A 25125-nucleotide genomic window follows, 5' to 3' on the forward strand; every position below is an offset into this window, starting at 1 on the left:
GCACCGTCGGTGTCACCGTGCTGGCCATCATGGCCTTCGGCATCAGCACACTCCTCAGCAAGCTTTCCAATTTTTTTTAATTGTTTTTTAATTTTCCACTTTTTCATTTTGATTTTCTTAAAAAAATATGAAGAAGTCTGCCCAGAGCTGGGTGAGAGCAGGGGCTTGTACGTGCCGAGCCCCGAGCCCCAGCCCCAGGCACGTCCCTCTTCACCGCGGGGTTGGCTCGGCCGGGGTCGGCAAGCAGGGGGCAAATCTGGGCGGGAGACTGCAAATTTGGGCTGTTTTCTCCCCAGGTGGCAGAGGGGGAATCTCCAAGAGTTGGTCTGGTGCCCGATGTTCCCCCCGGCCTGGGTGCTCCCCGCCAAGGGGAGGCAGAGGGGGCTGGGGAAAAGCTCCAAAATACCCGGGACGGGTGTCCACACGCGCACAGGCACCCTGACTGGCATGCACATGTGTGGCTGCACATGCAAACACATAAGGGTGCATACAGGTGTGCACGCGTGCATCCGGGCACATGGAAGTGTGTACATGGGCATGCACACACAGAGGGGTGCACTAGAGTGTGCACACATGCATCCACATGTGCACACACATGCAGACCTCATACAGCTGCAAAAACAGGATACAGCTGCATTCCCCCCCCCAGCTGCAGCCAGCTGTGAGCATGGCCACATGCCAGCGCCCACCCCCTCCCCCCCCATCACAAGCCAAAACCTGCCGCCAGCCCGGTGCCCACGGTCACCCCTGCCTGCCACCCCCCCCCCCCCACCCCGCTGCAGGGCCGGGTGCGCGAGCCCGCTCCGGGACACCGGCATGGCCTCACCACCCCCCCTGCCCGGGGCCGTCAGCCGAAGTAGGGGTTGTCGTGCTGGAAGTTGTAGTCGGGGCAGACCTTCTGGACCAGCTTGTAGTCGATGCTGAGGAAGGAGATGAAGATGCAGATGACCTTGAAGGGCTTGGCGCAGAGCCAGGCGGCGTGGCTCTGCGTGTGCTCGGTGAAGCACACCTTGGAGGGGTCGTAGAGGCAGGGCTTGTTCTTGCGCGCCCGGTTGGTCTTCTCGTACTCCACGTGGCAGTTGAGGGCCTTGGGGCGGCCCTGGGGCAGGGTGCTCTGCGGGGGCGGCGGGTGCGGGAGCGCAGCGGGTGCGGGCACCAGCACCTCGAAGCCCACCGCCTTGGAGGGTGGCACGATGCTCACCGAGACGTTGCCCAGGCTGGAGGAGTTGTGGCGGAAGTAGACGCTGAAGGTGCCGTTGATGTGGTCCACAATCTTCCCTGTCACCAGCAGGCTGAACTTCAGTGTCTTGATGTTGAAGTAGAAGTCGCCCCAGCCGAAGATCTTCTTGGCGCGGGCGGCCTTGAGCGAGGGCTTGCGCCGGGCCCGGGGGCTCGGCACCCCACCGGCCGTCTGGTTCCTCTGCCAGTCCCAGGGGCCATGCGCGGCTCCGGCGGGCTGCCCCGCACCCTGTAGCAGCTCACCTGGCATCAGCCGCCCGGGCTCCAGCATGGGGGGCTTCAGGCTGCCGTAGGGCACGTCCTTGAGGAGGCCAGAGGTGCCCAGCTCCAGGTAGCCCAGGCTCTTGGTGATGTGGCCCTCGGCACAAACCATCTGGGGGGAGATGGCAGAGGCTGCGCGAGCCTGTGCCCGTCACCCCTGCACTCAGCCTGCCCGGCCCCCCGGCCCCACCTGCGCTCGTGCCCCCTCCTGCGCCTGCAGAGCCCTTGCACCCACCATGCCCCCCGCTGCATCCACGCACTGCTCCTGTGCCCACGTGCCCATGCACCTCCTCTTGGAGCTGTGCACTCCTGCCTGCATGCACCCCTCGCACCCACCACGCGACTCTCTGCACCCGAGCGCGCCTCTCGGACCTGTGTGCTCCTGCAGTTACACATCCCTCCCGCACTTATGCCCCCCTCCTGCGCCCGTGCCCGCCTCTGGGACCTGCGCGCTCCGGCGTCCACCCAGCCCTCCTGCCTGCTCTGCCCCCTGCACCCATGCACGCCTCCTGCCCGCGGCGCCCCAGCCATGCCTGCGTCCAAGCGCTGCGTCGCCCTGCCCCGGCCGCCCGCCCGTCCCTGTGCAGCCCTGGCCGGGCCCTCCCCACGTCCGCGTGCCGGGGCTGCAGCAGCGCCCGTCCCCGTGACAGGGAGAGGCAGGACAGCGGGCAGTTCATTACTGCCTGCCCCGCCACATCCAAGGCCTTTTGAAATGCCGGGGCTGGGGGAAGCTTGTGCGGAGAGGCGAGGGCAAGGGGGAGGCAGGCGAGCCCCGCGCCGCCTGCCAGGGAAGCCTAATTGCATTACGCAGCGCCTCTGATCTGCAGCTGAAATTACAGAGCCCCCGCCAGGCTGCACGGCAGCCGCTCCTCCCTGCCGGGTAATTGCACCGGGGCAGCTGCAGCGCAGGCTGCGTTGCTTGCGCAGGGCGTGCACGAGGCGAAGCGGAGACCCTCGCTCTGCTGGGAGGCGGGAGTCTGGGGGCGCTTCCCACCTGCTGCCGGGGCAGGGAATTAGCCGCGAAAGCAGAAAAGGCGGGTGGCAAAGGGGGACGCGAGCGCTAGACAACCGCAAAGCCCCTGCACCGGCAGGGCGGCCCGGGGGCCCCTGGACTGGAGCCAGCGGCAGGCAGAGGCAAGCGGCGGTAGCCGGAGGCAGGCAGCAGCGGCCCGGCCCCACGGCCCCTCCAGGAGGAGGTTTGGCCGGTCCCACTGCCAGGACAGGCACCAGGCAAGCTGGCAGTGGTGCGCAGGGCCAACAGGCGCCTCTCCAGCCCCGGCGGACGCGGCCCCCACCTGCCTGCCCGGCCGGGCCCCCCCCGCAGCTGCTCCCGGCCCCGGCCGCCAACGCCGTCCCGAGCCGGCAGGCGTCCGTCCGGGCACGGCGGGGACACGCGGAGGGCGTGGAGCGGAGGCGCCGGTGGGGTTGTGCCCCAGGGGAGAAGCACTTCAGTGCTGACTCCAACCCGCCAACCCGGTGGGGCTGGAGGGAGGAGCCGGGCATGGCTCCAGCTGGCCATTTCTGCAGTGAGCCCGTCAGGTCTCATGCCATCAGCGCACGGGGCCGTGCACCCTACAGAAGACAGAGCAGCACCCTAGGAGCCTGCCTAGCCGCAGGGCACCGGTGCTCACCCCCGCTGAGCCGGCACCTCCGGCGGGCGACGCGCTGCCGTCTCCCTAACGCTGATGCCCCCGACACTGCGCGTGCCGGGCTCTGCCCGGAAACCTGCTCTGGCATGTGCTTGGTCTCACCTGCGCCGGCCGGTTCAGGCCTGGCCTCCCCCAGGCACTCACAAGGCTCTGCCCCAGTGTGGTCTGTGCAGGGGAGGCCGCTGCAGTCCCGGGGCAGGGGATGAGATGAGTTTGTGATGTCTCAGCCCAGCCCGGGGAAGGTGGGTGAGGGCCAGGGGTTTGGGGTGCAGCATCCCCGCAGCCCCCCGTGTGGCTTTGGCCACCTCCCCAGCCCCCTCTGATCGCTCTCTGAACACGGCTGCTGCATTCACCCTTATCTATATTTCAAGGCAGCTTCAAAGTCGGGCGCCTTTACAGCCAGAGAGAGAGAGAGAGAAAGCCAGATCGCGGCAGGGCCACGAGATGGAGAGATAACTGGGGGAGGGGGAGACAGGCTGTCGCCCCCAGCCCTGGCCGCAGCAGGCGAGCAGCTCTTGGGGGGGGCCTGGGCTCCTCTGCCCCTGCCGTTAACCCCTCTCGTACAAACCCATCGGCTCTCCAGGCCCTCTGCGAGAAGGCAATTACCAAGAAGCAAGCCCAGGTGGGAGAAGGGGCACCCGCAACCCCCTGGCCCCGCTCCTTCCGAGGGGACGGGAACAACAGTGGTGACGGGGATGCCAAGGGGATGGAGATGCAATGGGGATGGGGATGCAAAGGAGACGGGGATGCAATGGGGACAGGGATGCAATGGGAATGGAGAGGCAACGGGGAAATGGTGGAGATGGGATGTGATGGGGAAGGAGGCGCTGGCACCAGCTCAGCACGTCACCCAGGGCTGCAGGTCCCCAGCTGGGCTCGTGCCTGGGTATGGGGTCAGGACAGGGGCAGGACGGGGTATGGTCAGGGTACTCCCCGGGGACAGGGGCCCCATCCCTGCAGGGAGAGCCGTCGCTGGCACGCAGCCCCACTGCCCCTGCTCCCCCTAGAGCCGGCAATGCCAGGCAGCCACGGATGAAAGGGAATTGCAGAACAGGGCCGCGGCTGCCAGTGCAGCCAGGGCTATCGATTAGGGCTTGCGCACCGGTCAGGGCTGGCCCCGCACGCAGCCCTTCCAGTGCCCGCCATGAGGACCAACCTCGGCCCCACAGGGCGAAGCAGGGAGAGGGGATGCAGCTGGGCAGGGATGTGGCAAGACCCTCCCGCAGCAGCCATTAAGGGGAGACAAGGTCAGCCTCTCCCGCGCCCCACCAGTGCCACGGGCGCTCCAGGTAGGTCTCACTCACACCTCGCTTTAAATATTAATGTTCCTGCTTGCGAGCAGTCAGGGTGCAGTGTGCACCTAGGTGCATGTGTACCCTTCAGACATGCTTTGCAAGCACATGTGCGGGGTCCCAGCGCCTTGCACGCATGTGTGCGGAGAGCTGCCTCTGGCCGTGCTCGCTCCTTCGTGCTGCACAAGGGCCGTGGCATGCCTCCGGCGTGTGCAGGGCTCTGCTGCGAGGCACCATTCATGTGTGTGTATGTGTGTGTGTGTGTCTGTGTCTGTGTACGTGCACACATATGTTACTGCATCCATGCACCACCCCATGAGGGTGTTATGTGCCTGTGCTGCTGTTGTGCCCCTGTGCACATCACTGCTCATGCACTTCCCTGTGTGCATATGGGCTGTGCACGTCTGCCACACACGTGCAAGCACCTGTGCTATGCTCTGGGTGTGCAAACGCAGCAGGGCAAGGGTGCAGGAAGGGCTTGGGATGGCTGCGGAGGGACCAGGAAGGCTCTCGGTGCCGGCATCAATTTGGCTTGTCAGGGCCAGCAGTGATGGCCGCTCACATCCCATTTGCTGGCGGGGCCAAGTGCCGTCAGCTGCTCCCCCGGGGCCGGGTCACCTTGGCAGAGGGAGGGAGAGGATTGACAGGGCTGCCCTGCGGCGGGGAGCAACGCACCCCTGCAGCAACACCCGGGGAGCGGCTCAAGGCAAAGGAGGAGCCACTCTGACCCCTGCCCTGGTCCCAGCCTGTCCCGCACTGCCGAGCATCCTCACCACCCTGGGCATCCTCACTGCCCTGACCATCCTCACTGCCCCGAGCATCCCCAACACCCTGAGCATCCTCGTCTCCCCGAGCATCCTCACTGCCCCGAGCATCCTCACTGCCCTGACCAGCCTCACCACCCCGGGCATCCTCACTGCCCCAAGCATCCTCACTGCCCTGAGCATCCTCACCTCCCTGAGCCTCAGTGCAGGGTGCTAGAGCAGGCACTGATCCATGAATCAGGACCTTCAGCTCTCCCCACAGGCACAGGGTCAAGCCAGTATCCCCCCTGTCACTCCGCCGCCTTCGTTAGTGCAAGGAGATTAATTGGAGGTGGTGAGCGACAATCCCCGCGGGCCTGCTCCCCCCAGCGCAACGCAGCCTGGGGCGGTGTGGCATTTCCAAAGGTTAGCAGCAAACAAGGTGCTTGTGACAGCTCCCATTTATCTCGCTGGCGCCACGCGGGTGCTAATGTGGTGGCCAGTGGCGCGGCACAGTGGAGGGCTCTGCCGGGGTGCAGGGAGGGACCCGAGTAGGTGCCTGCATGTGCCGGGATGTACACGGTGCATCCATGCGACTCTGCATGCAGACGGGGGTGTGCAGTGAGCCCTGGTGCCAGCACTGCCTGTGTGAGCGTGCACATGCCACCGTGCCACAGGTGTGCACCGAGATGTCGCCCAGCTCCTGCACCTCCGAGCATGCAGCTGCATCTGTGGGAGAGAGGAGGAGTGCAGCAAATGCCTGGGTGCCTGTGCACGTGCACGCTGAGCAGCGCACAGTTGAGTGTGCACAAGTGTCTCTCCATGTCCCTCCAAGCACGTCCGTGCGCACAAATGCAGGGTTACACAGGCACACGTAATGTCTCTGCATGTGTCTTTACAAGCTTGTCTCTGCTTCTCAGGGTGCATGTGCAAGTTGGGATGCGTGTGCACATCGGGATGCGTTTGCACGTTGGGCTGCGTGTGCACGTTGGGCTGCGTGCATTAGCGTGTCTCTCTGTGCACGACCTGCGCCGGGGCCCCTGGTCCGCGTGGCAGCAGCCATGCCTGTGTCTCTCCCCGTCTAGGAGCACAGATGGGGCTGATGAGTGGCAGGCTGCTAATGAAAGTCCCCACGAGGTGAATCTGCAGTGACGGCTCCTCAGGGCCAGGGCAACGGATTGACCTGCTGTTGGGGACACCTGGGCCAGGGTCAGGGACATCGGCAGAGCTGGGGGCCGCAGGCCAGGACCAGCCTGGCCCCGGGGCCTGCAGTAAAGGATGCCCTGCATCCAACAGCGAGACCCCAAGGGCCGAGGGAGCCGGGTGCAGAGCCAAGCGTGGCGCACACCGAACGCATCCCGTCCTGGACAAATCCCGGCCGCTTTCTGCTGCCTGCCTGGGCATGCACCGCGAGAGCCACAAGTTTGCCTGCGCCCTCGCCCAGGGCACGGGACGGCGTGAGCAAGAGCGTGGCGGCAGCTCCTTGGCACAGCGGGCCGGGCCCCCGCAGCCCCACGTCTCGTGCCCCGCTGCCCTGTCCCCCCTCGGCCGCCACCCCGCCAACCCACCCGTGCCGGGACCGCACGAGGCTGGGCCATCGCCCGCCCACGGTTTTGCCTTTGCCCCCTAAACAGGCACCTCTCTCTGCGCAGACAGAGAAAAATATGCAAATGCTGCGGCTTTATTAACGCGCTCGGCACGCGCCGGCTAATAAATATTTCATAGCCCGAGTAGGACTTGGGTTTTTTTTTTTTCCTTCTTCTTCTTTCTTTCCTTTTGGTTCTTTTTCCCTGTCATTCGTTTCCTGTCTTTTCTTTTCGCAGCCGTTGTTTTATTTATTTATTATTTTTAAGGGCTTCGCGGTGAGACAGAAGCTGGTATATGTTGGGGGGGGAGCAGGGAAAAACGTACACCCCCAGCTTCCCCCCGCAGGTGAAAAAGAAAAGTGCTGTTAAGAGCAAAGGGAAAAATATAATAGAAGGGAGGAGACGGCACAAGGCAAAGGATTCAGGGCTTGTGTGACTCATTGGGCTCAAGGAAGAAAAGAGCCTGAATGAGAAAATGAGGAGATAAACGGAGCAGGAAGGGGCCGAGGGTGTGCGAGCGGGTGTGCGAGCGGGTGTGCACAGCCGAGGTGGAGAGGGCACTGGGGCGAGCACAGGGAAGGGGTCGGGACCCTGCTCGTGGAGGGGATGGGACCCTGGCCCATGGGGCCGGAGGGGTCCCGAGCTGGAAGGGCAAGTTGGGGCCCCGAGTGCGGCCAGCCGTGGGGCGGGGGGCTGATACCAACACAGGCACGTGGGGAAACCGAGGCCCAGGCACCGGGGCCGGGGTCAGCCCCAGCTTGCTTGTGCTTCGCTGCAGCCCGGACGCCTGGGCCCCCTCCTGCCTGGCCCCTTGCAGCCCTGCCTCAGTTTCCCTGCGGCGGGGCACTGGGTGGGTCTTGGAGACATCCTCCGGCAGCTCGGTGCCCCCTGAACGGAGGGAGCCCCGGCCCCGGGACCCAGCCCCCAGCGTCTGCCTGGATGCCTCCCCCCCACCTTGCCTCACCGTTCCACTTTATTATTGCAATAAATGTAGCCATAAAAGTGGCAGGTATCGGCGTGCGAGGAGATCGCTTCTCCTGAGCTATGGAAATGTAATTTCGAGTGTGCCCGGGAAATTTTATAAGATCTTATCAGGCGGGATCATAAATTGCATTTCCAGCCCCCCCCCCGCAACCCTGCCGCCGCCACACCGCGTCCCCCCTCGCCAAGAGCCGAGGGCGGGCGGCGAGGGGCCGCCACGGGGCAGCGCGCCCCCGCAGCCCGTGGGGCCGGCGCAGTGCCCCCAGCGCCCGCGGGACGGGGCTGCTGCCACGCCGGCACGGCTGAGCAGCCTCGTCGGGACACGGTGGCGGCACCTGGACCCGTCCCGGCAGCGGGGTCCGCGGGGGGGTTACGGTGGGGAGGGGGCGATTCCCTGCCGAGCGCCCCGTCCGGGCGCTGCAGGCTCTTTGCAGCCGACCGTCTCTGCAGGCTGGGTGCTTGTTTCCACAATGACTTTCCTTTTGCAACAGCGATCAGGGAAAAAAGGCGGCGGGTTGGCGGGGGGGATACGGGCAGAGGGATGTGATTATTTCTTTAGTAGCAATCCGAGCGGCTGGAGAGGAAGCTTCATCTTTCCTGGGCCATTTACCTTCGGCGCCCGAGCGCGAAGGCTGAGCCAGGCAGCTCGTCAAGGAGGCTGGAGCCGGGCCAGGGCGGGGGGGAGGCGAGCATCGCCCTGCGCATCGCCCCGCGTGCCCTGCACATCACCCCGCACATCACCCTGCACACCCCATGTATCGCCCTGCACATCGCCCTGCACATCGCCCCGCACACCCCATGTATCGCCCCGCACACCCCATGTATCGCCCCGCACATCGCCCTGCGCACCCCATGTATTGCCCTGTGCATTGCCCCGCACATCACCGAGCACATCACCCAGCACATCGCCCCGCGCAGGTGGCCGGGGAGCTGCGGGCGCAGGGATGGGGCACGCAGCGGCAGGGACAGCAGCACTCGCCTCCAGGATGCTGCCGCAGGGCACGAGGGCCGCGGTCCTGCTGCCCCAGCCCCTCCTGCCCCGTCCCAGCGCCCAGCAGAAAAACAAGCGATTAAAGACGGGGTGGGGGGAGAAGCGATAGAACAGGCCCCAGATTTGCACCGAAGCAACCCAGTGGAGCGGGTCCAGCCGGGGCGCCCTGGGGCGCACGTGCCCCGCTGCTGCAGCCCGCCCCGGCGGGCACCGAGCCACGGCACGCGCCCGGCTCCAGCCTGATTGAATCTCCCCGCACAGGGTGCAAAGGGCACCACAGGGAAGAGTTATTAAAAAAAGGGAAATGAGTCGCTTGGAAACCTTCTTTCGGAATAGCAGCGTGTGTTTGTTTGGCGATAGATTAGCTCAGCCATGCTGAGCACACAACAGCCGCCGCAAAGCCGCTCGGCGCTCGGCCCCGGTGCTGGCGGCTCCAGGGCCGGGAGGTGCCCAGCCTGGGCCTGCAGGGCCCCCGGGCTCCCCCGCTCCCTTCGCCCTCCTCTGGCCCCGAAGGGGGCTGCATAGGCTGAGAGGGGAAACCGAGGCATGGAGCAGAGTGGGGGGATGGGGGGGGCTCCAGGTTACCCCACCCAGAGCGATGGGCAAGGACTGGGGTCCTGCGTGCCCGGCGCTAGCGGGGCCGGCTGTCCCTGCTCAGGAACAACGGATGGGCTCGCGCTGCCTCCTGGCTGCAGGTGAGTTGAGTTTGCTGGGTCTGAGCCAAACTCCTGGCTGTGGCCCTAAGGGCCAAGGCGTGGGCAGAGGCTCAGGGGAGGTGCGCGCCCAGAAAGCGCCTGTCCCGGCAGCCACGGGCTCCACTCCAGCCAAAAGCACGAGCGGCAAACGCCTCCCTCACCAAAAACTCCTGCCCCACCTGCCTCGGCCCCAGCGCCAGCCGCCCTTCCGGGACCACACCGGCGACAGCCCATCGCTGCGGCCGAGGGCTGGCGGGAGGGTGCCCCGCCGCCCCCCTGCTGGAGCCGGGGGTCTGGGCGCCACCGTCTCCCCAACCCTCCCCGAAATTGCACCTTGCCTCCTTGCGCGCCGCGGCTGGTGGGGAAGGGGTGAGTCACCCAGCAAGCAAGGGGGTGACACACGGAAGGAGATGGCAAACACAGCCTGCTCGACGCCAACGGTGACACCTGCACCAGCTCTTCCCTGCACACCCTAAAAACGGAGCGGGGGGGCCTCGCACTTGGCTCTCCTTGCAGGATGCTCTCTGAAGCCCATTATGTGGCTGGTTTGGGCTTAAAAGACAAACTGGGAGGAGGAAAGGGGATCTGCTCCTCCGAGCCATGAAAGGGTTAAATTCTCCCCATTAATAGGAGCTGGGGGGGGGGGAAATGGGGGTGTCCTTGCACCTAAAGGGCTGGCAGCATCTGCTTAACGGCAAGGCCATCTGTCAGCCAACAGCCCAGTAGACGCGTGACAGCTCTCGGGTGACAGCAAGGGAAAGGGACCGCAGCGGGGTGAGTCTCGCAGGGCTGGCACGTCCCCCGGGCCGAGCCCCTGCGCTGCGAGGAAGGGTGTTCCTGGGAAGGGTCAGCCCGGGAAGGGGGGGTCTGCCGGCTACCAGCGAGGCGCCCGGCACTGGGGAGCACCCGGCTGCCTCAGCTCCCCGCCGGCCGGCAGCAGGGAAACCGAGGCACGAGGACGGGGGCTGCCCCGAAAGCGCAGCGCCAGGAGAGAGGGGAGGCTCCAGGCGTGGCGGCTGTGCCCCGAGCTCAGCGGCAGCCTGGCGCAGATCACGCTAAACGCCATGCAGAGCACTTTGTCACCCGGACGTCAGGGAGCAGCGGCTGAGCCCGGCAGCCCCTCTCCCGGGAAGGCCGGGGGCTGGCTGCCGGGAATTGCCCCTCGAGCCCCGGACGGGGATTTCTCCCAGCGCTCACGGCATCCCAGCCCCGCTCTGAGGCACCCCCAAGATGCAACTCCCCATGCACAAACAGTCTAGCGCATACATGCAGAGCAGGGGCCCTGGGGGTGGCTGAGCGGCGGGCAGGGACATCACCTGCAGGCAGCCCGGGCGGCAGCAGGGCCCCTGCCCGGGCGCTGCCGCCCTGTCCGGGTGCCGGAGTGGGGGGACAGAGCAGGGGGGCAGTCACCGGGGAGGGGGATGTTGTGGCCACGCACAGCGGTGACAGGCCCAGGCTGGGCTGGGTGAGCTCGTCCACCCCAGCGGGAAGACGAACACCTGCACGCGCACACACACACCCAGCAGGGACAACCGGCACACACGCACGGCGGGTGACACCCCAGGGTCCGTCCTTCCTGCAGCAACACACACGTGCACGCACAGCCGCGGGCGCAGCCGGGGCTCGTCCCCCAGCCCTGGCACCCCTGCCCTGCGCCAGCCCCCCGCCCCGGGCAGCGGTGGCCCGCGGCCCCCCGACCCGCTGCGGCGCCAGGGCCGGGACCGGCCCTCCAGGCTCGCCAGGGAAAGTTGCTCCCCGCCAGGCCCTGGCTCCTCTGCCAGGACCGAGGGGGCAAGAAGGGCCCCGTCTCCAGGGGGGCTGACCCCAGCGGCCCAGGGTGCCGCGGCGGGTTGGGGGGCTCATGCCCCTCGGTCCCTGGGTGCGGGGGACCGGGGCAGCGCCGGGGCCGCTGGCCGTGAGCCCCCGGGCGCCTCGGCCCCGCCGCGCTCCCCTCGCAGGGAGCAGGGAGGGCGACGGGGCAGCGCCCTGCTCCCGATTCCATCAAAACAAAACCATTTGTCTTGAAGCAGCTCCAGCACCGACAGATGCTCTGCGTTAGCTGGACACGGGGAGGGGGTCATGCAGAGCCGCCCCCATGCACACACACGCACACACATAAATATATATATATATATATATTTATACACACACACACACACACATACACACACATATACACGCACGAGGCCGGAGCGTGCCAGCGAGACAAGTTGCAACAGCCTTTGCCTGGGGGAGGGAGGGTGCTGCAGGGGGGGTCCCTGATATGCATCCAATTCCCGAGAGGGAATTGACTCGTTTGATTTTATTCATGAAACACGGAAAGTAAAAATGGAGTGTCAGGAAATCAGATCCACTAGGTGATGAGCCTGGGCACCCCCACCAGGGCCTGGGGGGGCACCAGCCCCCCCACAACCGCCGCCGGTGCCCGACGCAGCAGCAGCCCCCAGACCCTGCCGCCCTCGCTCCGGGGGGACGCGCAGGGGCCAGTGGCCTCGGCACTGCCCAGCATCCCGGGCAGGAGGGACGTCACTGCCCCTGGCCCACTGCAAGGATATCGGGGGGGGGGGGTCGCGCAGGACATGCACCACCCCCCCGACCTCCCGAGGACACAGGCAAAGGAGCAAGGACGGGCAAAGCCCCCAGCCCGGCCCTGGGGTAAATACCCCATGCTCCAACTCCCCTGCTGCAGGGGCACCCCTGGAAAGGGGGAAATGCCCCCCTGGAGGTGTGAAAATCAAGCAGCTGCTGGAGCTGAGCCCGCACCCACTCAGGACAGGAATGAGGTGTCGCTCGTGCAGGTGGCGTCAGCGCTCGCCCCCTCGGCAGCGCCGGGGCCCCTCTGCTGCTCCAGGTCCGTGCGGGGCTCAGCGGCCCCCCCATGCTCCCCAAACCCGACGGCCAGGGCTGGGGGGGGGGGTCGCGCACACGCGTGTGCCGGGGTGCACGAGGGCGCCGAGCACGAGCCGCCCACGCGCGGCCGCTCCACACTCCCGCGCTGCTCCGTCTCGCGCGCCCCGCGCCCCCCCCGCAGCTGCCAGACGGCGCCTCGCAGCGGGGGGGGGGCAGCGCCCAGGTGGGGCCGCGCCGATGGCCGCGGCACCCCCCGCCCCAAGCCCTGGCCAACTTGGGGCGGCCGGACCCCCCCCCCCCGCAATCCCTGCCCGGTGCCCCCCCCGCAGCTCCCCGATCCGGCCGCCTCCCTCGCCCCCGTCGGGCACCGACCCCCTCCCCAGCTCGCACGAGCCCCCCGGCGCTGCGCGACCCCCGCTCGGATAGGTAGCCCCCCCCCCCAGCATTGCGCGGCCCCCCTAGGACTGCATGACCCCCCCCCGAAATTGCACGCTCCCTCCCCAGAATGGCACGCCCCCCCCACCAGGAATTATACGACCCTCCACATAATCGCACCCCCTCAGGATTGCACGCCCCCCCCCCCCCGGAGATTGCACGACCCTCCCGGTAATTGCACCCCCGAGCCCGGAATTGTACCCCCCCCGCCCCAGCTGCGACACCAACTTTGGGGGCGGCCGGCCCCCCCGCCCCGTACCTGCAGCAGCAGCCAGGGCCCGAGCAGGGGCAGGCGGCGGCGGAGCATCGCGGGGCTCCGCGGGCGCCCGGGATGGAGGGAGCGCGGCAGGGCGGGCGGAGCGGGGAGGCGGCGGCCGGGGAGGCAGGAAGAAAGTTGGAGACTTGCTGGGGCCGGGCGGCGCCTCGGCGGCGCATCGCCAATCCCGGCCCGCCGCCCCGGGCGGGGGCACCGGGGGGCGCCGGGGGGCAGCAAGGGGGGTGTCGGAGGGGGAGCACCGGGGGGGAACCGGGGGGGGCACCGAGGGGCGTCGGAGGGGGGGGGCACCGGAGGGGCGTCAGATGGGGGGAGCTGGGGGGGCACCGGGGGGGTGGGAAAGCACCGGGGGCAGCACTGGGGGGACATCAGAGGGGCCCGGAGGGAAGGAGAGATCTGGGGGGGCACCGGGGGGGCACCGGGGGGCATCAGATGGGGGGCAGAGGACGGAGGGGAGCCCGAGGGGGTACCGGGGGGGGTGGGAGAGCACCGGGGGCAGCAGTGGGGGGACATCAGAGCGGTCCGGGGGGAAGGAGAGCACTGGAGGGGCACCAGGGGGACCAGGGAGGGAGCACTGGGGGGGCACCGGGGGTACCGTGGGGGCAGCACCCTGGGGGCAGCACCCCGGGCACCCTGCACCCAGCTGGACCCCATCACTGCAGGGGTCCCCAGTCCTGCTCCCCTCCTGGGGGGTGCAGCACCTCGGGGGGGGGCCCAGTCCCACCCGTCTCTGTGGGGCTCCCTGCGCCTCAGGAGGGGAGTGGGTACCCTGCTGCTGCCCCCTGCCAGCCACCAGCGGAGGGGGGGGACACGAGGGCAGCCCCAACACTGCCCCCCCACCCCGCCCTGGGTGCCTGCACTTGGACACGCTGCCCACGCGCAGCGTCGCGTGCAAGCACCGGCGGGGCACATGCATGTGTGCGCACACGCGTGTGCTCGCAGTGCTGTCCTCCCCCCGCGCAGCTCAGCCCGGACCCCTCCCCAACACCATCGCTTCATTACTGTGATTGCTGTTGCTGTTGCTGTTGCCATTACTATTATTTCCCCCCTTCCCCGGGAGGTGCCGGCAGGGGCTGGGTGGCCGCCGAGCAGGGGGCGAGCACCGGCGGGGGGGGGGGGGGGTGGAGCATGCAGAGCAGTGTGTGCGGGGGGAAACGGCATGACTACAAGGTGAAGGAGAAATAAGCAAGGGGGAGGGAGCGGGAGAGGCCGGCGGGGACCTGGGGCGGGAGAACCGGGTGCCCTGGTGGCAGCAGCCCCCTGGCAGCCCCCCGGCAGCCCCTGCAGGTGCTGGGCGCAGGGTGCTGGCAGCGGGGGCCCCGGGCCCTGCCCCCGGCCGCAGAGGAAGGCCCCTCCGCCTTGGGCTCCTTGCAATGGGTCCTGCACCCCGCCCCGGCCTGCACGTCCTGCGCGGGAGAGAGGACCCAGGCGTCCGGGAGCCTCACCCCACACCCGCTGCAGCAGGGCCCCGCAGGGAGCCCGGGGCCCCGGGGTCCCTCCCAGCCGACCTGCACCCCGGAGCGGCGCAGGCAGAGGCGAGGGGAGACAAGCGACGCTGGAACCAAATAGGGAAGGAAAAAGAAGAGAAAAAGGGAGAGAGAGAGAAGAAGAATTAAAGAAAGCTCTGAAGGAGCTACCAGGAACCAAGAAGTGAACAAAGAGCCGGTTCTGAAATAGATCTGAGGGTTGTGCCGCGGGCGGGCCACGCCGCGTCCCCTCAGCAGGGCGGTTTGGCGCCTCGCACAGACGCCGGCGAAGTCTTCAGCTGGGCATCAGCGGGCGGCTGGGGCGGCGGGTGCCCGAGCAGCTGCCAGGAGCGGGTGCACGGCCGGCCGGGGCGGCAGGTGCCCGCGGGCGGGCAGCTCGGGCTGTGGGCAGCGGGTGCCGGGGCCGCCGGGCTGCAGCAGCGCGGGGCGGCCGTGCCCTGCGCCCGCGCCGCACCGCGCCGCCCCGCAGAGCCCTGCGCCGTGCTGGTGCCTGCCGCCGCGCTCCATCCATCACGCATCGATCGAGGCCGGGTGCCCAGGGGCTGTTTGCGTGCGCCCAGGGGAGCAGCGGGGCTGCGCGAGGAGGAGGAGGAGGGATGAGGGATGACGGGGCAGAGGGACTCGTGCATTCCCTGGAAGGAGCACAGACATCAGACAAATGACCACCCGGCGTGCACCACCCCGTCCCCGCTGTCACCTCCGCAGGGACCCATCGCTCAGCGAGCGCATCCGGCGCTCCCGCCCCGCTGCAGCTCGTGGACAAGGCTGAAACGCGGCCCGGGGAAGGGTCAGGGCGCCTCAGCCCTGGTGTGCGGCCCCCCTGCAGCCCGGCCTGCCGGCGCCCCTCGCTCCGGGCCCCCTCCCGCCCTGCCCCATCGCAGCCCCGGAGCTTTCTGCAGTGTGAGCCTCCCGCTCCATGCAGGGACACGCAGGAAAACTGCAGGGCTCAGGCAGCGGGAGCGCTGCGCGGCGCGCGTGGGGTGTGCAGGGAGAGGCAGGGCGAGCGGCTGCAGGGGCCGGGGGCACTCTGCGGCCGGCAGCTGTGCTTTCCCCTCTCCCGGGCCTCGCTTTCGCTGCCGGCACTGCTCCCTGCGCTGCCGCCGGCCCGCGCTGCCCTGCCGCCCGCGGCCCCGCCAGAGCGTGTGCGAGCTGGGGGGCTGTGCACAAACCCGCTCTGCCGCGAAGCCATATCCCCGCACACGCAGCGCGTCTGCAATGGGGGTGCGCACGGTGGGGGCACAGGGGTGGTGCATGCAGGGGATGCGCTGGGGGGGGCGTGGGCACGCGAGAGGGTGCACGTGGCGGGGGGGGCGCACGGCAAGGGTGCGCACTGGGGTGCACACGGGCCGGTGCACACACACACACACACACACACACACACACAGAGGGAGGTGCACATGGGGGGCACGGGGGGTGCACACAGGGGTCCCCGTGGGGGGAGGGGGGGCGCACCGGGCCGCGCGTGCGGCCCCCCCCCGCCCCGTTCCCGAGGCCGGTGGCGCCACCTGGCGGCGGCTGCAGGGACGGCGCGGAGCCGGCGCGGGGGCAGCGCGGCCGGGGCTGCTCCGGCCCCGCGCGCGCCCGGTCCCACGGGCACCCCGGGGTTGCGTGAACGTGTGCTGGTTCACTGGGGCACCCGCCGGGTTGCACGAATGCCCGCCGGTTTGCACGGGCACCCACCGGTTTGCATGGGCACCCGCCGGTTTGCACAGGCACCCACAAATCACACGAGCGCACTCACCTGTTCACACAAGCACCTACCGGGTCGCACAAGCACCCATTGTGTTTAATAAGCAGCCGCTGGTTCACGCAGGCACTTGCTAGCTTGCACAAGCCCCCGCCAGGCTGCATGAGCACCTGTCCCGTTGCCCAAGCACCCGCCTGCACCCCGGGAAACCCCATCGCTCCGTAGCCGCCCGCCTCCGCGCCAGTAGCTGGGCCGCGGCCGTCACGGCCGCAGCTGGCCGGTGAGCTGGGCCCGGCTCGTGTCGGCACCTGCAGCGTTAACAAAGCAAAAACCCGGGGGCCCCCCCCAGCCCGATGGTGTGCAGGGCCCAGGCCTGCCCCAGGGCGCCCCCTCCTCCTGCTCCCCCCACCTCTACCCCCGCCAACCATCAGCCGGCTCTTCAGTTTTTAAAAATTTTATTTATAACAATATCTGTTTTGTTTAGTTGTAAAGTAATCCAGCAAAAATTATTAAAACATTTCCCCCCAATAAAAGGATGGGGTCGCCCCCCGCCCTCCCCCCACATGCGTTTATTTATTTCTACTATAAAAGCTAGGTCATTTCCACATTTTGTATTTTCTGTGTGTGTTTTTTTTTTCTCCTGTTAAAAAATGTGCATGTTGGAGAGCGGGCGAGGTGCAGACAAGCCAGAGCGAGGGGCTGCAGCAGCCGGGCCCGGGGGTTTTGCCAGGTGCCCCCCCCTCCAGCAGCGGGGAGAGCCGAAAATGCCACAAAGGGAGGGGAAGGGAGGGAAGGGGGGAGCCGAGAAAGGTGGTGGGGGGAGCACAGGGGCCACGCGGCAGGGACGGGGGCATCTCGGAGGGCGCAAAGCAGTGGGGAAGGAGGTGGTGGAGGGAGAAGGGAAAGAGGGCCAGGATGAGGGGGGATGCAGGGACAGGGAGGGGATGGAGGGACGAGGAGGGGATGGAGAGACGCGGGCAGGATGCAGGGACAGGGAGGGGATGGAGGGATGTGGAGGGGATGGAGGGACGCGGGCAGGATGCAGAGACAGAGAGGGGACGGAGGGATGCGGGCAGGATGCAGGGACAGGGAGGGGATGGAGGGATGCGGAGGGGATGGAGGGATGCAGAGGGGATGGAGGGATACAGAGGGGATGGAGGGATGCGGGCAGGATGCAGGGATGGGGAGGGAATGGAGGGACAGGGACGGGATAGAGGGATGCAGGGATGGAGCGGGGAGCGGAGAGGCGGGGGGAAAGGCGAGTGCAGCCCCTGCGCTTTGCAGCCTCCTGCTGGACCCTTTGCTGCCTGTGCCGCTTTTTGCATTATCCCCTTGTCTCCGTTTCAGCCGCAGCACCGGGCACTCAGCCCTCGCCGTGCCCGTGCCCATGCCGCTGCCTCGGCCGCCCGCGCTGCTCCGCGGTCCTCGCCACCGCCCCTGCCCTGGCCCCGCGCCCCCGGGCTGTCCCTGCTCCCCGGCGCCGGCTCGGCCCGCGGCTGCGATGGGGGGAGGGAGGGGGGGGGCCCAACGCAGAGAGACTGGAAATAAACCAAAGCCGGATCTGGCAACGAGAGGCGCTGAGGCCTGGTACCGGGGAATATACAGGGAATAATACTGCTCACATAGAAAAGTAATAATCCTTCATTTGTACATTTATACAGTGGCTCTCGGCTCCCCCTGGCCCCCCGGCCGCTCTCCCGCAGTGGGTGTCCACGCCGCGCGGGCGCCGGGCCCCAGCCGCCCCTGCCCCTACGCCAGCGGGTCGGCCAGGTCGTCATCCGCCCCCCGCGACAGCAGCTCCCGCTTCTCGTCCGTGCTGGCCAGCGAGTTGCGGCTGTTGTGGGCACCCATGTACAGCGTGGCGTAGACAGGGTTGGTGAAGTTGGTGGGCTGCGGAGAGGGGGGCGAGGGGGTCGGATGGGCGCACGGTGGCCCCCCGCGGCCGTCGGCCCCCTGCAGCCTCTGCGGCTCGGCGCCCCACCGCCCTTCAGCCCCGCTCCCCACCTTGTCCGGGTCCAGGGCGAAGTCGGCGTCCAGCAGCTCTCCCACGTCATCGTCGGGCTCCCCCTCGTACATCTTGTAGGTGGGGTTCCCGATCTCCACGTTCATGGCGCCGTTGGTCATCCGCTGGTGCTGGAAGCCCTTGGCGCTGGGGCGAAACACAGAGGGGTCAGCGCTGGCGTCGGCTGGGGGGCACCAACAGGGGCACTCGCCAGCCTGGCAGCCAGGGTCCCCGGCCCCAGGCACCTTGACTCACCCCTTGATCCTCCACTTGTACCAGATGAAAGCCACCACGGTGAGGAGGACCAGCAGCAGCAGGATGGGGATGACGATGGAGGCTGCTCCTGCAGGGCCGGAGGCAGAGGTGCCCGTCGGCAGGTGCACAGTGCCGTGCCACCCCCGCACCCCCCGCTCCGGGGCTCAGCGGCCGGGACGCCCCGTCCCGCACCGCCCGCCGAGCGCCTCCCTCCCACTACGTACGGTTGCTCTGCTGCTCGCCGACAACGAAGTCCTCGCAGCGCGGCCCGGTCATCCCCGCCGGGCACCTGCCGGAGACGGGGGAGAGCACCGGGGTTAGCGGGCGGAGGAGGCTGGCATGCGGGGGGGGGAGGCAGGAGGGGGCGGACGCGGGGCTGGGGCGGTGGGAGACACACGGGGGGCTCAGTCAGTCATGTGCTCCCTCTGCTCGGGGGGAAGGGGACGGTCCTTCCCCCCCACCAGGCAGGACCCGCAGCACAGCGCAGTGCGGCGTGGCTCAGCCCGCCTGGCCCCGGCCCCACTTACAGGCACTCGGGCAGCTGCGTCTTGTCGCTGATGGAGCAGGTACCGCCGTGCAGGCAGTAGTTGTCGCAGGTCAGGCAGCTGGGGGCCACCTTGCCATCGGGGCAGCTGCAGGGCAGAGAGGATCAGTGCAGGCGCGGGGGCACCCCGCTCGCCCCGCACCCCCCAGCCCCGCTCGCAGGGGCCCGCGGCCGCCCCCGGCACCTACATGCAGGAGACCTCTCCGCTCTGCTTGTTGATGTTGCACTTGCCCTCCTGGCAGCGGGAGCACTTGTTCTCCTGGCACTGGCTGCCCTCATACTGCGGGGGGCAGCGGCACTGCTTGGCACCGCTGGCCGTCATCTGGCACACGCCGTCGTTCTCGCAGTAGTCAAAGCACTGCCCTGCAAGGGACAGCGCCGGTCAGGGCACAGGGCAGGCCCCCTGCGCACTGCTGGCGCTGCACCCGCAGCATCGCTCCCCTGCCCCCTGCGACGGGCCCTCTCCCCTCTTTGCACAAGAAACACAACTACTGGGGAGCGCAGAAAGGCCCGGGGAGCCTCGCTGGCCAGGCGCGCTCTCGGGCGGGCGGGCGGCAGCACTCACGGTACTGGCAGCGGTCCCCGATGAAGGTGGGCAGGCAGCGGCAGTTGGGCTGGTTGCCCTGGTTGACGGCGCAGCTGCCATTGTTGAGGCAGTAGTCAGTGCACACTTGCTGGTTGCACCGGGGCCCCGTGAAGCCGGTGGGGCAGCGGCACGTCGGCATGCCTGGCGGGGCGACAGAGAGGTCAGCCCGCTCCCCGGCCCCGCCGGCCCCGCTCGCCCCGGCCGCCCGCGCGCCGTCGCCCAGCCTCACCAGACGGCGAGGCAGCGCACGTGCCCCCGTTCTGGCAGTAATCCCAGCACTGGTCGATCTGGCACTTCTCCCCGTTGTAGCGCGGCTGGCACCGGCACTTGGCCTGCTTGCGGGCGTTGAGGAAGCAGCTGCCCCCGTTGAGGCAGACCAGGTCGCACGTGTCCGTGGTGGGCACTGGTGGAGAGGGGCAGGGTGAGCGGGACCCGCCGCTCCTGGCTGCGCCGCCCCGCTCCGGGCCCCGGGGTGCACCTACCGACGGGCGAGACGGTGGGCGAGGGAATGACCACGCAGGTGCCGTTGTCCAGGCGCTTGCCATTGGGGCAGGTGCAGACGGGGCCGCTGGGGCTGAGCAGGCAGAGCCACTCGCATTTCTTGCGGTCACAGGGGTTGGTCACTGTGGCAGAGCGAGGTGAGAGGAAGGGTGAGCTGCCGCAGGACAACCGTCCCGGCCCTACCGCTGCCCGAACCCTGGGCTGCCCCGTCTCCAGCTGGCCCCGGGGTGCCAGCCGGCAGCGTTCCCTGATACCTGGGCAGCCTCCCCCCGTCGCTGCACCCCGCTCCGGCGCTCCCAGCTCCGCTGAGGATGCCCTGCCGCCCTCGGCAGGGAAACAGGCTGGCTGAGCCTCTTCTTGCCCCAAAGCTCTGCCAGGGCTCCCCTTGCCCTCTCTGGCACCCCATCCCACCTCGGGTCAGAGATGAGGCCCCAGGCACCCCCAACCCACCCTGGGATCACCCAGTGCCCAGGCCTGGCACGCACCCTCTGGCTGCTTGTACTGGTGGTAGAGCACCACGTCGGTGGCGTGGTTGAGGCCAGACGTCAGATTGGTGACGGACTTGTGCCCAAACTTGTGGATCTTGAAGATGCGGTTGTTGATGTAGGTGACGCCGTAGATGTAGTCCTCAAAGACGTCGATACTGAAGGGATGGCTCAGCCCTGGGGCAGCAAAGGGAGAACGCGTGCAGTTAGAGATGGCTCAGGAGCAAACGGCATGGCTGGCTGCTCTCTGCGTTGGACAGGGCTGACGAGGGACCTCCACCCTGTCTGAGGCCTCTGGCCGGGACGGGTTGAGGCACAGCAGTGCCAGCAGGCTCTGCTCCTGCTGCGGAGCATTTAAATGAGGAAGAGCAGCCCTTGCTGCTGTCTGCTGGGCATCTCCAGCACAGCGCTGGAGGTCTGCCAGACCCTCAAGGTGCTGGCCACACACGGCACAAGCCAGGCCACAGGGGCCCTGGGGAGCCTGCGGTGGAGCTGGTGGTGTGTGGGGATCCCACCCCAGAGACATCGCCCCTTGGCTAGGTCTCCTCGCTGCGCTGGTGGGTCTCGGAGGCGTTGCTCACCCTTCTTGTTGTCGATGGCCACGACAGGGTCAGTGCCGTTGAGCCGGATGCTGCCGATGACGGAGAGCTTGGCATCGGCCCAGTACAGCCTCTCATTGTGGTAGTCCACGGCCAGCCCTGAGGGTGCACATGCAGACGCAGCAGTGAGGTAGAGGGCCTGTAGCCACTCGGAGCCCTCACTGTCCCCACGGCCGGCAGAGGAGCAACCAGGCTGCCCTCCTGTTCCCATGCACTCACTCCTCTCGTGGAGCTCAGAAGAGACCCAGGTGTTCTGGCTCCTCAGGGCCCCTGCCTGGTTGCATGTCCTTCCCGCCGCCCACCTCCACCCCTCGTGCCCCTCCTGGGGCCTTTGCTCACCTGTTGGCCACTGGATGTTGTCTTGCACCAGGGTCTCCCGCAGCGTCCCATCCATAGCGGCTGTCTCAATCTTGGGGTGATTGCCCCAGTCTGACCAGTACATAGTCCTGCAAAGGATGCAGTCGGTCATTCCTGGCAGCAGAGAGCAAAGCAGTCTGGTGCCCCCCCCCTCCCCCCGGAGGAGAGACCCTCACCCATTCTCCCACCACCATCCTACAGTTACTGTTGAAGCAAAATGTGACAGGCCAGCCGACTCCAACAACACTCAGCTCACGTTGACAAAGGAACAGTGACACTGAGGCACAGGGAAATGCCACCGTGGAAGGGCTCATTGGTAAGAGGAGCTGGGCGAGGACGGGGAGAGCGGAAGAGAGCAAGGCCACGAGTCTCTCACCCCCTAAGTGGATCAACTACGATGGCATGGGGTTCGTCGATCATGCCCGAGATCAGCGTCTTGCGATTCTCGCCTTTCATCTGTGCCACCTCGATGACATCCCGCCCAGAGTCCGTCCAGTAGATGTTCCCAGCAACCCAGTCGATAGCAATACCCCGAGGCATCTTCAGCCCTGAGATCTGGAAAGAGCAGGAAAGAGGGGGAGGTGGGCCACCACTCTGCAGGTGGCCTGGGTGCCTCCCGCCGTGCCCCTGGGCAGAGCTCACATTGAGGTGGGTGACGCCGCCGTCGATCTGGCGCCGGTTGCGGTTGGAGGCGGTGGAGGCGGCAGAAGAGGCAGGCAGCTCGCGGTACGAGATCCTGCCGGTGTGCCAGTTGGTCCAATAGATCTTGTTGCCCTTGACGTAGATGTCCATGGCGTCGATGCGCACGTTCTCGTCGCCCTGGAAGGCCGGCTCGTAGGCCGAGTTGGGGTTGAAGGGGTACATGCTCCGGATCTTGTTGTCATCAGCAATGTACAGGATCTGGTGCTCTGAGCCTGCAAAGGAGGAGCCATTAGCATGGGCTGGGCAGGGAGCAGGGAGCCCGCATGGGTCACCGGGAGCTCGGCCCCCGCTTTGGCCCGTCCTGCCAGGGAAGGACAGATTGACGGGCACAGGGCAGGAGCTGGTGCCTTCCCTTGGCAGTGCCAGCTCAGCATCCCCAAGGGAAGGATGTGCTGGCATCCCTGCAACAGGCAAGGAGCACTGTGGGCAGGAAGAGGCAGCAGGGGGAGGGGGGAGAAAGCAGCTGGATCCCGCAGAGCTGCAGATGCACCCATGCACACAGCGTGCGTCCCCTCCTGACCTTCTGCCTTGCACATGTTGTCTGTCTTCATGAAGTTCTTGGCGCAGCTGCACACGTGGGAGCCCTTGGTATTGTTGCAGAGCTGGGAGCAGGTCCCAAATCGCAGGCACTCATTGACATCTGGCCAGAGAGAGGACAGGAATTACTGGGGAGATTAGGCAAGTGCCTCCAAGTGTGACCAGGTCCGGCCTGTCCCCGGGGAGCTGGTCTGTGCTAACCAGGGCTCAGCAGCCCCCTCACTCCCCAATTCCCCACCCTTCTGCCCATTCAGCACAAGAAATCTCCATCACGTTTGTGCCGTGAGAACACCGGTTCTGATTCCCCAGCTACTCTTAGGCTGTGAGGGCACATCCTACGGGTGAAAACCAACCATAAACCTGAAGGCCCAACCCCGAGTCCTGCGCAGCGACGGTGAGGAGTACCTTGGCAGGAATTCTTGTCTGGCACTTTCTGGAAGCCTCTGCGACAGGTGCAGTACGTGGTGGACCGCGACTGGATGCACTGGGCCTCATCCCCGCACATGGTGGTGTTGGTCATGCAGTCATACGACTTGTGATCTGCGGTGGGACATCGCGTCAGCGCCTGTGCCTTCCCGGTTTCCCCAGCACCCACCCTGAGCATGGGCCCTCGCCTCTCCCCGCAGCTCCCCGCTCACCGTGGGAGCAGGACTCCTCGTCTGAGCCGTCCCCACAGTCATCGAAGAAGTTGCAGCGGAGGCTGGCACTGATGCACTTCTTGTTCTCGCAGAGGAACTCGTTCTTGTCCTGGCTGCAGCTCTTGGGCTTGGCTGTGGGGGACTCTGCGGGGGGGACAGGGCAGTGGGTGCGAGCTGGGGCAGGAGGGGACCCCAGCCCCAACCCGAGTCCCGGGATCCCATCCCACGAGAGCAATGGGAAGAGAATGGCACGGGAAGGGAACGGGCAGGGACCTGATGGGGCTGGGAACCAGGACGCCTGTGCTGGGCTCCCACGTTATGGATGGAAGAAACGGGCAAAGCGAGGCCCAAACGCCTGGGTTCAACCCAGGGCTTCACCAGCAGCAGCCTGAAGACAGCAGCAAGCTGCTGCTGCATGTCCGTGCCAGGCGGACAGCGGCACCCGCCGGGGCGGCCCCCCACTCACCGCAGTCCTTCTCGTCGGTGTTGTCGCCACAGTTGTCAATGCCGTCGCACTGTCGACCGATCCACAGACACACCCGGTCGTTCTTGCAGCGGAACGGTCTGTTGGGGGGACACTGGAATTTCACTGCACCGGCAAACAGAAACAAACGGTGACGGTGAAAGGAGACGCCATAGCCAGGCTGTCGCGCTTGTCCAGAACGGCTGCTGCCCTGCCTGGTCTCCGGAGAGATCTGTCCCACGAGTGAAAACGGGCTCCGGAGACTAAAGCAAGGAGCATCACCCGGCTGCTGGCCCAGTTCTCTGCCCTCTTTCTTCCCCGCAGCGAAGTGAGACTCCAGCACCCTGCATCTCCCCACTGGCTCTCCCCACTCCAAGCCCCAACCCAGGTCCCAGGTCCAACTCTGGTCTCTCAACGGGACTCCCCTGCACACCGGGGCGGGCCCTGGGGGGGCTGTGGCCAGCTGCGAGGTCCCCACCGCCCCTCGGGGCATCCGGGGCCGCCAGCAGGCTCTGGGACTGCCTCCCTTGCCCGGCTGCGGGTGCCCCGTGCCGGCTGCCGGCAGGCGGGTGCCAGGCTGAGCCTGGCCAGGAAGGGGGCAGAGGCAGCGCGTCGCCACTCACAGCACTCCTCAGGGTTTTCATCCGAGTTGTCCCCGCAGTCGTCTTCCCCGTCGCACTTCCAGGCCAGCGGCTTGCACAGCGTGTTGTTGCACTGGAACTCGTCCAGGGGGCAGGTGCGGACTGCGGACCACACGGGGCAGCGGGCGTCAGCACCCGCGGGGCCGGGGCCGCAGCCCCAACCGCGGGCACAGCCGGAGGGCTTGTGAGCCTGTCCGCGCACGCGCAGGGGCCAGGAGAGCCGTGCCACGCAGCCGCAGGGCAGAGCCCCCACCGACAGCCTGGGGCTCGGCAGGACCCTGCTGGGCGTGCTGCACGCTGGCCATCCCCACTGCTCCTGCGCAGGCCCTGCCCGGCGCCGGGGGGAGGCAGTGGACGCCCGGGCAGACGCGCAGCCCCACGATGGACCCTGCAGCCCTCCCAGCGGCGACGCGGGACATAGAGGGAAGACGATCGGCACAGAGGGTGAAAGGGAGCCGCGACGCATTGGCATTACCCCCGGTGCCGCAGTTCTCCTCGTCGGTGCCATCCATGCAGTCAGCATCGGCGTCGCAGCGCCAGCGCATGGGGATGCAGTGCCCGTTCTTGCACTGGAACTGGTCGAACTCGCAGCGGGGCGTGCAGTCTTTCTGCAGGGGAAGAGCAGGGCACGCGGCCGGGTCAGCA

The 25125-nt window shown here is 67.4% G+C and overlaps 2 protein-coding genes across 3 annotated transcripts in view; both read right to left on the reverse strand.

Annotated features, from left to right (window-relative positions):
- Window positions 1-799: 799 nt before the first annotated feature.
- Window positions 800-13086, reverse strand: NXPH4 (neurexophilin 4). Its single transcript, XM_068921345.1, has 2 exons — window positions 12982-13086; window positions 800-1612 (listed from the first exon to the last, which is right to left on the reverse strand). The coding sequence occupies exons 1-2, from the start codon at window positions 13027-13029 to the stop codon at window positions 848-850; spliced, it is 813 nt and encodes a 270-aa protein (XP_068777446.1). The 5' UTR covers window positions 13030-13086; the 3' UTR covers window positions 800-847.
- A 3522-nt stretch (window positions 13087-16608) lies between these two features.
- LRP1 (LDL receptor related protein 1) overlaps window positions 16609-25125 on the reverse strand; it is a 94287-nt gene continuing 85770 nt past the window's right edge. Inside the window, exons 71-91 of one of the 2 annotated variants that reach the window (XM_068921501.1) lie at window positions 24956-25088; window positions 24463-24582; window positions 23843-23965; window positions 23377-23520; window positions 23144-23278; window positions 22722-22841; window positions 22142-22413; window positions 21876-22054; window positions 21482-21588; window positions 21125-21241; window positions 20544-20720; window positions 20040-20180; window positions 19787-19960; window positions 19537-19698; window positions 19160-19334; window positions 18955-19059; window positions 18652-18716; window positions 18428-18515; window positions 18175-18319; window positions 17700-18060; window positions 16609-16723 (exon numbers count right to left, since the gene is read on the reverse strand). In XM_068921501.1, coding sequence (XP_068777602.1) covers window positions 17920-18060; window positions 18175-18319; window positions 18428-18515; window positions 18652-18716; window positions 18955-19059; window positions 19160-19334; window positions 19537-19698; window positions 19787-19960; window positions 20040-20180; window positions 20544-20720; window positions 21125-21241; window positions 21482-21588; window positions 21876-22054; window positions 22142-22413; window positions 22722-22841; window positions 23144-23278; window positions 23377-23520; window positions 23843-23965; window positions 24463-24582; window positions 24956-25088 — 2823 coding nt within the window. In that variant the 3' untranslated portion in view covers window positions 16609-16723; window positions 17700-17919. Of the gene's footprint in view, window positions 16724-17699; window positions 18061-18174; window positions 18320-18427; window positions 18516-18651; window positions 18717-18954; window positions 19060-19159; window positions 19335-19536; window positions 19699-19786; window positions 19961-20039; window positions 20181-20543; window positions 20721-21124; window positions 21242-21481; window positions 21589-21875; window positions 22055-22141; window positions 22414-22721; window positions 22842-23143; window positions 23279-23376; window positions 23521-23842; window positions 23966-24462; window positions 24583-24955; window positions 25089-25125 lie in introns of those variants that run through there. The other variant, XM_068921502.1, reaches the window with a different exon arrangement.

The sequence above is a fragment of the Struthio camelus genome, chromosome 28 (assembly GCF_040807025.1).
Source record: "Struthio camelus isolate bStrCam1 chromosome 28, bStrCam1.hap1, whole genome shotgun sequence".
NCBI lineage: Eukaryota > Metazoa > Chordata > Aves > Struthioniformes > Struthionidae > Struthio > Struthio camelus.

Bases quoted from the DNA above. Each gene is read 5' to 3' on its own strand.
- NXPH4 (XM_068921345.1), bottom strand. From the start codon at position 13,029: ATGCTCCGCCGCCGCCTGCCCCTGCTCGGGCCCTGGCTGCTGCTGCAG. The intron at 1,613-12,981 runs GTACGGGGCGGG...ATCTCCCCCCAG, and splicing joins GGCCCTGGCTGCTGCTGCAG to ATGGTTTGTGCCGAGGGCCA.